Here is a 12,039-nt window from a genome sequence, read left to right on the forward strand (position 1 = left end):
ACATTGCTTACATGATACAACTAAACATTTTATTATAAGTTCTTGACCAAATATCAATTTGTCATTCCGAAAAAGCTGAGTAATATGTTATAAAATGTACGGAAGACAATGTGGATAGACTGAGCAAAGGGACAAGGGTCTTATCCTACCAATACAATGAGTGGAGTTAAAATATTTTTAAATTATAATTAGTATTACAGGTATTCCAAGTTTTACTGTAATTTCTTTGTTAGTAGAAACATATTTTATCGAAGCAGTAAAAGTGGATATTTGAGCACTTACTTTATCAAATCTTGGTTGACCTCTAATCTTGTACTGGTTTTCACTACAGACTTGTAATGTCTTCAGGGCCGTCCTGATGTAGTCAAAGTGTTGAGCTGTTACAGACATTAACCCTGTCATATACAAAATATGTGTTGAGCTGTTACAGACATCAACCCTGTCATATACAAAATATAAATTAGTTGCTGCATATCAAGTTATTGTGTGCTTGTTTGTCTTGAAAGACAAAATGCTGTTATATACTGAAAACACAATAATCTTCAAATGAATAACAAATGTATTCTTATTTCTAATTTAGGAATTTTTTATTTTCTATACCTTGAAAACCATCTGACTATAACTGGTTGAGGGATAATTATTTTTCCATGACTGTATTATGCCTTACCTCTAGTTAGTCTGTCTGTGTCATCAAACAAGACGCCAGTCCCTGACTGTACCATGCCTTACCTCTAGTTAGTCTGTCTGTGTCATCAAACAAGACGCCAGTCCCTGACTGTACCATGCCTTACCTCTAGTTAGTCTGTCTGTGTCATCAAACAAGACCCCAGTCCCTGACTGTACTATGCCTTACCTCTAGTTAGTCTGTCTGTGTCATCAAACAAGACGCCAGTCCCTGACTGTACCATGCCTTACCTCTAGTTAGTCTGTCTGTGTCATCAAACAAGACACCAGTCCCTGACTGTACCATGCCTTACCTCTAGTTAGTCTGTGTCATCAAACAAGACACCAGTCCCTGACTGTACCATGCCTTACCTCTAGTTAGTCTGTCTGTGTCATCAAACAAGACACCAGTCCCTGACTGTACCATGCCTTACCTCTAGTTAGTCTGTCTGTGTCATCAAACAAGACGCCAGTCCCTGACTGTACCATGCCTTACCTCTAGTTAGTCTGTTTGTGTCATCAAACAAGACGTCAGTCCCTGACTGTACAATGCCTTACCTCTAGTTAGTCTGTCTGTGTCATCAAACAAGACGCCAGTCCCTGCCTGACTGTACCATGCCTTACCTCTAGTTAGTCTGTCTGTGTCATCAAACAAGACCCCAGTCCCTGACTGTACCATGCCTTACCTCTAGTTAGTCTGTCTGTGTCATCAAACAAGACGCCAGTCCCTGACTGTACCATGCCTTACCTCTAGTAAGTCTGTCTGTGTCATCAAACAAGACACCAGTCCCTGACTGTACCATGCCTTACCTCTAGTTAGTCTGTCTGTGTCATCAAACAAGACACCAGTCCCTAAATGTACCATGCCTTACCTCTAGTTAGTCTGTCTGTGTCATCAAACAAGACGCCAGCCCTGACTGTACCATGCCTTACCTCTAGTTAGTCTGTCTGTGTCATCAAACAAGACGCCAGTCCCTGACTGTACCATGCCTTACCTCTAGTTAGTCTGTCTGTGTCATCAAACAAGACGCCAGTCCCTGACTGTACCATGCCTTACCTCTAGTTAGTCTGTCTGTGTCATCAAACAAGATGCCAGTCCCTGACTGTACCATGCCTTACCTCTAGTTAGTCTGTCTGTGTCATCAAACAAGATGCCAGTCCCTGACTGTACCATGCCTTACCTCTAGTTAGTCTGTCTGTGTCATCAAACAAGACGCTAGTCCCTGACTGTACCATGCCTTACCTCTAGTTAGTCTGTCTGTGTCATCAAACAAGATGCCAGTCCCTGACTGTACCATGCCTTACCTCTAGTTAGTCTGTCTGTGTCATCAAACAAGACGCCAGTCCCTGACTGTACCATGCCCATCATGTATTGGGTCATCATCGGCAGTGTTATGTCTTCATTACAATTGACAGTTACAAGATTTCTACCAAATAACTACAAAATATTTGAATGGTCATTTTTTTATGCATGATTTCAAACAATATGAAAGAAATTTATCAACACAAGTGCACACCCTGAAATGTCTGACCTAGACCTCAGTAAAGCTAATGATCATGGTTGAAAAAAATATATATTTTCAAATGTTTGCTCCAGATGCAATCTTTTCTGTCAAAGCCGGCAAAACTAAAATGCTATCACTGCCTTTAAAAATAAATAATACTTATGAATCATAACTTTGCTTAAATAGTTCATTGTGAATTTCAGATATTGCAGATTAAAAGACCTTTACAGTATAACTTCATTAGTTAGAGCATCAATAAAATAATCTCCCTTCATCAGTTTTCCAGAGTTTATATGGACATAAAGTTAAGACAACATACCTTGATCAGTTCCTTAACTGTTTCTGATTTGCCAACACTAGCTGGTCCGATCAGGGTGGCACATTGGAAGTATTTAAGGGCTTGTGTCAAAGATAAGAAGGCTCTGTCAGTCAATGGTGTAAGAACCAGTCTCTGTATTGGACCTTGATATTCATAATCATAACTAAACTGGTTCCCTAGTTGTTGGAGATAACACAGACTAAAATGATAATCTGTGGATACAGTCGTCTTAGTCCTGGTCAGCATTGGTGGTTCTTCTACAAAAAAAAATACACTTATGCTTCAAAATTTTATAAACATTTATATGTTGAAAATGCTATCAGTTTACACTGGATCAGTGTTTTTTTTTCTGAACTTATAGTTTACCAGCCATGTTTTCAAATTCCCCATGTGAAATTTCAAGCACAAGAGGACCTAATGCATTCTGTCTTAGTTTTCATTCCTTTGAATGTTTGTTTAAAGTACTATTCACAAAATTAATTAAATTGGCAGATTCAACCTAATCAATTATCATATTAATGATGTTTTATAAATTTGGTTTATATGAATTCCTTGTGCAGCCAGGCTATACTTAACAAATGAAAGTATCAGATAGACAGACAGAAAAACTGGTGAACAGACAAGATCTTTGAAGTAAATGACCCCCTTCATAAGTAAGCTATGATAAAAAAAAAGTTTTTCAATAAACTACTTGACTTAATTATCACTAAATAAGTGTAGAACAAACCTATGGTTGCCTCAACTCTTGGTTTGGCAAGAGTTGTCTTTCTTACTCTACTTCCTTTCCTTCCTACTTGAAATGGTAGTATCTCTACATCTACAGCTTCGGTCTTAGCTCGAAGGACAGTGTGGATGTCCATACGATACCTCAGACTGGCCTGCCATTCAAAGTTGCTTTCATCATCAGTTCCATCAGCAATCATTTCTGCAACAAAATAATGTATTGTATGTAAACACACTGGGAATAAATACAATTGTAGTGTATAGATGACCGAGATGACGCTCTGTATTGTTCACTTTTTAATTAAGGTAATCATTATTTTCATGGTTTGTTTGCAGGCTTGTTTTGTCTATTCTCAATGATAAAGAACTTCCAGTGAAGATGCCAAAAAATAAAATAGTCAAATAAATTTGTATTAAAATAAAAATTGAATACACAAATGATGTTAATTATTCTCACTAAATATGAATACAAGTGTTATTTTTTTCTATGTCAAGGTGAAAATGTAAAAACAAGCATTTAAAAATGTATGTATCATATGTATGCTACAACAGAAGGCACATCAAAAAGATTTTCATTCAAAGGGCTATAACTCTGTTAAAAGCCACAATGTCAATATGACATATAAGATTTTTCAACAAGGCTAATTAGCTGTTTTTCAGACTACATTAGTCAACTTGAATGTAGCATTTAATTGTTAGAGAATTCATATTAATGTTTTTTTTTCAAGTGGCCATATTACAGATGTCATTAAGGTCTCCTCAACAACTGAAAAAATCAGAGAAGATTGTAGAACAAATGATATATGTAGACCAGTTTGTGAATCTTATATAAACCAGCAACTTACTATCTAGCATATCTCTCTGATGTAGTGTCTGTTTTATCAGATTACACAATAACACACTCAACCGTTTCATGACATCTTCTGCAACATTTCCCTTCATACCATACGTCTCTCTAAGGACTTCTACATACTGGTCTAACTTGGAGGTGGTATTCATTCTAGCATCACATAAACATATATTAAATAACATTTTTATGGAAGTGGAGTTCATATCATCATGACATTGTGAAGTTACATTAGAATAACAATTTCATAAATCACCCCAACCAGGAGACAGTATTCATCTTATTATAACACACAAAGTTACATTGAAACAATAATTGAAAACCCTGGTATTATCATATAAATATTTCAAAACAGTGTAAATATCATAAATTTACCAATTTTAATCCTTTTCTGTTAATAGTATGAAAAAAGCAAATATAATAGTTTGCAATAATAACAGAATTAATTTATCATTTAGTGATTTTAGACGTTGACAAATGAAACTATGAAATTTATACATCTATTGAACAATACAAGTAAAGTACAGTTAAACAAAAGCTTCATTACTTTCAATTCTAGGATTCATCTAGTAAAAATATTAAATGATTAGTGCATTACCTTAAAAATTTCATTTCCTCAATGTCTGCCTTCTCAAAACATTTAGAAACTGATCTTGCCCAGAGGATAGCTTCAGACACAAGGACACACTGAACAGGGAAACGTAACAGCCAGTGACGGAAGGTCTGTTTAATGTCCGTTGTTATCTCATGTTCTCTAGGTGTTAATGGTTTATCTAACTTGGCTAACTCCTCTAACAGATGAATTGGCTGTCGAGATCCTGAAGACAATCAGATATTGTGTCAACCTTCATTTTATGTTTTCTATTCATTGTAATTTGAGTACATGAACATTTTATTTATATTACTTAATGACTCAGTCTAAATTTGCACAATAGGAAATGTCTGTTTTGGGACATTTTTTCTCTCTTTCTCATTTACTGAAATATAAGCCAAACTTCTCTGTAAGGTAATATTTCTAATTCTAGAAAAAAGTTATACAAAAGGAAATCTTTTGTACTGGAGACCTTGTCATGATTTTGATGAAACTAATTCCTCTACCATTTGTTTCTTAGGAATTTGTAATTTTGTCATATCATATGTTTTCCTTTTCATTTGCCAGATTTTATGAGGTGTATCTTGAGCAAAGTATTTCAAATGATATTTACAGGGTTTTTTTAACATCTAATCAGGTAAAGTCCCTTTACAATAAACAATTTAACCCTTGGTCAGATATCTACAGAAAAAAATATATGGAATGGGTTACACAAAAAGTTATATTTTACTAGAAGTTAAACATCCTGATCCTGGCATAAAAACCTCCATTTTGGCTTATATATAAAATGATATATTTTATAACAATCATCTTTAATACCTTCTTCCATCCTGGCTTGTACACAGCATTGAAGGATAACAGTCATGGTATTCTTCATGTTCTGTTCCAGACATTTAAGCCATTTGGTTGCCTTCTGATGTGCCTGTACTCTGACAAAGAATGGTACATCTTCTTCCAATAATCCCTTCATTCCAGTTAACTCCAGTTTGTCAGCTGAAATGATAATAAAACGACTTTTTGAAATGTGAAATCCCAGTTAATGTTAGATCAAAATGATTTTAACTGTATCTAAATAATCACAATTATCTTTTGACTCTTGTCTTATGTGACTTAAATCATCTTACCTACTGGGTCTTATGTGACTTATATCATCTTACCTACTATGTCTTATGTGACTTATATCCTCTTACCTACTGTGTCTTGTGTCACTTATATCATCTTACCTACTGTGTCTTCTGTGACTTATATCCTCTTACCTACTGTGTCTTATGTGACTTATATCATCTTACCTACTGTGTCTTATGTGACTTATATCATCTTACCTACTGTGTCTTCTGTGACTTATATCCTCTTACCTACTGTGTCTTGTGTCACTTATATCATCTTGCCTACTGTGTCTTATGTGACTTATATCATCTGACCTACTGTGTCTTACGTGACTTATCTCATCTTGCCTACTGTGTCTTATGTGACTTATATCATCTTACCTACTGTGTCATATGTGACTTATATCATCTTACCTACTGTGTCTCATGTGACTTACATCATCTTGCCTACTGTGTCTTATGTGACTTACATCATCTTACCTACTGTGTCTTATGTGACTTATATCATCTTACCTACTGTGTCTTATGTGACTTACATCATCTTACCTACTGTGTCTTCTGTGACTTATATCATCTTACCTACTGTGTCTTATGTGACTTACATCATCTTACCTACTGTGTCTTATGGGACTTATATCATCTTACCTACTGTGTCTTATTGACTTATATCATCTTACCTACTGTGTCTTATGTGACTTACATCATCTTACCTACTGTGTCTTATGTGACTTATATCATCTTACCTACTGTGTCTTATGTGACTTACATCATCTTACCTACTGTGTCATATGTGACTTATATCATCTTACCTACTGTGTCTCATGTGACTTACATCAACTTGCCTACTGTGTCTTATGTGACTTACATCATCTTACCTACTGTGTCTTATGTGACTTATATCATCTTACCTACTGTGTCTTATTGACTTATATCATCTTACCTACTGTGTCTCATGGGACTTATATCATCTTACCTACTGAACTGAAATATATTGTTATGTTCCATTATTATGTATTAACTTTTTTAATTATTTGATAATTTGTACCTGTAATAAACATTCCTAAATACAGAATTTATTTAGACAAATAATCTTTACCATTCAATGCAAAATCCAAATTAGTATTCATGCTTGCTATGCCAGAGGGTAATGCATAACTAAGATCTTGTATTCCAGGGAAAACTTTCATAGCACAGTCCTGCAAAGCTTTTGGGTTTCTAGATATACCCAGAACCTCCACTAGTTCTTCATTGCTGATGAAATAAAGACGTGGGAACTCCATACGAGAGAGTCCCATAAGTGTTTCTAGGTCCTTTAATATTTCTTCTTTAGACTGAATCAAACCAAGAAATAATGTGCGGAGGTTATCTCCCTGTAATAGTCGGTAGCCTTTCTCTCCACGCTTTCTGTTGACAACAGTTAAAACTTTGGAATCATTGGAAACTACTCTCATCCAATCCTAAAATACAGTCATTTAAATGCTTAAAGATTTTCATTATACAATACTTTTATTATAAATTATATGTATGAATTTCAGTGGAAAGTAAAAAAAAACCTTGTTTAAAGTCATAGGTTTACACAAATGTTACCGTCGGTCAATTGCCATCATCCATGCACATTTTATAGAAAAAGGAAAAATAAAACCAAGAGTAAGCATTTCACAAAGGACTGTATGTATACAGACCTCTATAATATTAATAATAATCTCAAGAGGGTAAGTGTACAAACACTATTCTCCTTTGAGGCTTTCACAATAAACTCATCTGATGAACCATGTCTGTATAAACAAACATTATATATATATATAATTCTACAGAAATTTGCACTGCATGCAAATATTGTAAATCTATATTCACTAAAATTGAATTTCTGTAATAATAGTAAACTTTGGACGGAAAATATATAACATCAACAAGCTCTAATGCATTGAAACAATACTCATATCATTATAAAGATAAATAACTTACTTTGAACTGTTTGTGAACATTCTCAAACTTTGAATTCTGTCCACCAAATTTTTTAAACAAATCAGGCCTTTCAAATACTTTGAGAAGGTATAGCCACTGAAAAAGAATTTATAAATTCTGTAAAGTATCAATTAAATTTGTAAGTGTTCCTACTTTTGCTGTTAGTCGCAGGTTCAACAGAAATGGGGGGGAAAAAATATTTAAAATTTTCCCCTTTTGATTGTAAGAAGCTTCTGGTCAAGTGTGGTAAAAAAATCATACGGACCGCGGAACCCCGTGTCTAGCCTACTCTTTCTGTTAATCGCAGGCTCAACAAAAATGAGGAAATAAATCAATAAAATATTCCTGTTGATACTATCTTTTGATTGTAAGAAGCTTCTGTCCAAGTTTGGTAAAAATCCAGGATAGTTAATGAATCTAACAAATGTTTAAAAACTTTTAACTGCAGACTGAAGGTAATGTTAAATGGAAGAAAACAAAATTTCCTTGTAGATACTAGCCTTTGATCATGAACAAGCTTCTGTCAAAGTTTGGTACAAATCCAAAATAGTATAAGAAAGTTATTAAAATTTTAAAAAGTTTAATCACAATGTGAATGTGTTGTTTCCTGGCAGAAAATCTAAGTCCATTTAAAAGTAAAATATGGAAAAATGGATTTATTTTTTTACAAAATTTATTTCTGGATACTATCTTATGATCATAAACAGGCTTCTGTCCAAGTTTGGTACCAACACAGGACAGTTTAAGAAATTTATTAAAAGTTTGAAAACTTTAACCGCAGAGTGAATGTAATATTTCCTGGCAGAAAATCTAAGTCCATTTATAAGTAAAATAGGAAAAAATGAAATTATATTTTTACAAAATTTACTTCTGGATACTATCTTATGATCATAAACAAGCTTCTGTCCAAGTTTCCTAGACCTCCAGGATGGTTTAAGAAGGTTATTAAAATTTCAAAAACTTTAACCACAGAGTGAATATTTGTGGCTGCTGCCGCCGATGGAATGTAGGATCGCTTAGTCTCGCTTTTTCGACTTAAGTCGAAGGCTCGACAAAAACCAGGATGGTTTATGAAAGTTGTTAAAATTTCAAAAACTTTTTAACCACAGAGTAAATATTTGTGGACGCCGCTGCCAACAACGGAATGTAGGATCGCAATGTCTCGCTTATGCTACAAAAGTCACAGGCTTGACATCGTCAAGTCAAGTCAGGAGCCTCTGGCCTTTGTTAGTCTTGTATTATTTTAATTTTAGTTTCTTGTGTACAATTTGGAAATTAGTATGGCGTTCATTATCACTGAACTAGTATATATTTGTTGAGGGGCCAGCTGAGGGACGCCTCCGGGTGCGGGAGTTTCTCGCTACATTGAAGACCTGTTGGTGACCTTCTGCTGTTGTTTTTTCTATGGTCGGATTGTTGTCTCTTTGAAACATTCCCCATTTCCATTCTCAATTTTATTGACAATAAAATGTGTTTAAAGTTCTATAATATTTGAAATATTAACATTAATGTATTTATAGATTAACGTTGATCATTTCAACGAGATTGATTTTCTCGCTTGAGCCGGTATGGCGAAAATGAGAAAAGCAATCGACTTGAGATGATGACCAATGATAATCTATTTATCGCTATTTTGCCTATGAAGACGATGTCAATTTCCTTAGCAATGCCACTTGCCTTCATAATTTCTACCGTTATTTTCCATCTCAAGCTAGTAGCATGATACGAAAATTATCACAAAAAAAGATCAAAGGAAAATGCACAAAATAGCGATAATGTTAAACAATACAATTAAGATATTAAACTTTTCAAAAATAGTCACTTGCTTCTGACAAAAAAAATATGTATGCAAATTGGATTAAAGATTTCAAAGTGGTTAGGTTGCAGAAAGTAGATAAATCTTATTCATCTATCTATAATCTAAAGGGTGAGCCATAGGTCTTCAATATCTTTTTTCTACAGGTAAACCACTTTTAAATTATTTCATACGTTTCTTAGCCAGATGAAACACATGACAGATATTAATTTTCTTGGCTGAAATGTGTAAAACAGGCCTATCATATCGTACCTTTTTCTGACAGGTGAACCAAAGGTCTGTAATTTCTTCCACCTGCTGTAGAGAACTGTTCCAGAATTCTACTGAATGTCTCATGTCTCCCAGATAAGGTGACTGCATCATTCCCTTTATACTGATACGAGTATCCTACAACAAAGAGTCAATATGTTACTAATATAAGTCCATTTTTTCTATCAAGTGGATAGAGTCTGTTTTATGTATATTTACATACACAAATGTAGGACAGAAAATCACAGGACAAAAAGTTACCTACAAAAAGTCATGGACAAAAAGTTACCTACAAAAAGTCATGGACAAAAAGTCACAGGATAAAAAGTCAAGGTTTATTTTTCTTTAAATAGGAAAACACTTGTTCAAATAAAAGAATTTTTGAATTTTTCTTGAACTATAATATATACATCAGCTTTGTAACTAAAATTTATTCAATAAATATTAATAATGATCAAATAATTGTTAAAAAACAAAATGTCAAAGTGGACTGATACTTAAACGGCTTCATGGTGCCAAGAAATATATCCTTTGTATGTTTAACATTGAATAAATTTTCATTTATCAAGGCTAATTAACAGTTTCACAAGACTTTTTGTCCTGACACATTTTGTCCTATCTGATTTGTGAATTTATGTCCTGTGACTATCTGTCCATTTACCACATATAAATATAATATCAAAATATTCAATTAAGCTAACTTTGCTGAAATAAAGGAAGTAATGGTATAAAATACTTAGGCCAAAAAGCAAACATCTTTGAATGACTTAAAAAACTATTCCTCAATAATAAATATGAACTGACAAACTTAAAAGTGGTATTGCAAGAGGTTTTGTAATGGGGTATCTTCATGACGAATAAAGGTAAAAATTGTTGCCACATGACTTTCTAATTTTTGGTGCATGACAATAAAATGTACACTTTCTTTTATAAACAATCGACTGGTTTTGACAAATCACGTTCATTTTTCCAAAATTATGGTAATGATAATTATTAGAGACCTCTGATGAATCATGATAAGGATATTTTGACGAATCATAGTAAAATTTAACTAATTTTCCTCTAACAGTAGTCGTATGACCGTTTGACGCCTGACGGTAAAGGGCATTACTACCCTCTTACAATGGTGGCATGGCACACTTTTTCTATCTTCATAATTGAACTTTCCTTACCTGTAACTGATATTTGAGCTCATCTACTTCAATAAGTTTATAGAAATCATCTTCAGCAACATTCATTCCTTTAGGGGTTCCTGCCAAAGCAGCAGCTCTTTCTTGGCGGTACTTCTCTAACTTTGTACGCCTACGTGGACTTGATGGCTTCTTGGGTGGTTCTAGAATAGAACAAATACTAAAAGTTATTTGGAAGATTCAGAACGATTACCCGTTAATATCAGAGTTACAAAAGAATTATCCAGTATGTGAAAATACAAGTTAAAATAAAGAAAGATATGGTAAACTAGAAATATTCCAAGTATAATTAGATGATCGTTCCTAAATAAGTTATAGAATATACAGAGAAATAAAAGCAATATTAACATCTTGGTATCAATATCACACAATAAACTTTTAAATGATCTGAAGGCAGTTAAATTAAGTTATTTCTGTTCTCTACTAAATGTTTATACTTTATTCATAAGTTTCACTTCATATAAAATCTTTTTTTTTATTTTCTAAAATGTGAATGGAATTGAAATTGTACTGGGTCATTGTCCTGTTACCTTTCCATATTGTATGATTTTTAAAATGGTAATGAATTATTAGTTTAAACACAAATCCATCCCAAATTCATAAATATTAAAAAGCCCCATTTACAAACGGCATACACAATTAATTGTTGTGAAATTTCTTTTTATATAAATGGAAAAAATAAATATTGCAATACATGGCTTTCATTGGAATGTTTCAATTATGATTATAATTACTTATTTGAAAAATAAAAATACTGAGTTATCAATTCTATAATTGTTTTGCATTTCATAATGAAATTATTGTTTTAATTTTTTGTACCAAGAGTAGCTATTTAATAAGTTATCTAAATCTAAGTCTCTAACAGCAAGATAAAGTAGTACACTATTTGCATAGTAAGTCAAATTTAAAAAAAATATGAACAGACAAACAAAGAATATCAAAGTTAGATTTAGAAAAAAAATCAGACAGAAAACGATAAGAATTTTTAATTGTGAACAAAACAGTGCCATAATAAATTTTATCTATAATTTTTTTTCAACAAGTTTTTTTTATTTTATGAGCAA

At 33.2% G+C, this 12,039-nt stretch overlaps 1 protein-coding gene across 1 annotated transcript in view; it reads right to left on the reverse strand.

Moving 5' to 3' along the window:
* LOC143065315 (dynein heavy chain domain-containing protein 1-like) overlaps window positions 1–12,039 on the reverse strand; it is a 106,664-nt gene that overhangs the window by 61,888 nt on the left and 32,737 nt on the right. Inside the window, exons 32-42 of the mRNA XM_076238822.1 lie at window positions 10,958–11,118; window positions 9,789–9,923; window positions 7,721–7,816; window positions 6,852–7,212; window positions 5,469–5,642; window positions 4,656–4,875; window positions 4,056–4,210; window positions 3,215–3,412; window positions 2,488–2,744; window positions 1,969–2,101; window positions 283–395 (exon numbers count right to left, since the gene is read on the reverse strand). Coding sequence (XP_076094937.1) covers window positions 283–395; window positions 1,969–2,101; window positions 2,488–2,744; window positions 3,215–3,412; window positions 4,056–4,210; window positions 4,656–4,875; window positions 5,469–5,642; window positions 6,852–7,212; window positions 7,721–7,816; window positions 9,789–9,923; window positions 10,958–11,118 — 2,003 coding nt within the window. The remainder of the gene's footprint in view (window positions 1–282; window positions 396–1,968; window positions 2,102–2,487; window positions 2,745–3,214; window positions 3,413–4,055; window positions 4,211–4,655; window positions 4,876–5,468; window positions 5,643–6,851; window positions 7,213–7,720; window positions 7,817–9,788; window positions 9,924–10,957; window positions 11,119–12,039) is intronic.

The sequence above is a fragment of the Mytilus galloprovincialis genome, chromosome 2 (assembly GCF_965363235.1).
Source record: "Mytilus galloprovincialis chromosome 2, xbMytGall1.hap1.1, whole genome shotgun sequence".
NCBI classification, from domain to species: Eukaryota; Metazoa; Mollusca; class Bivalvia; order Mytilida; family Mytilidae; genus Mytilus; species Mytilus galloprovincialis.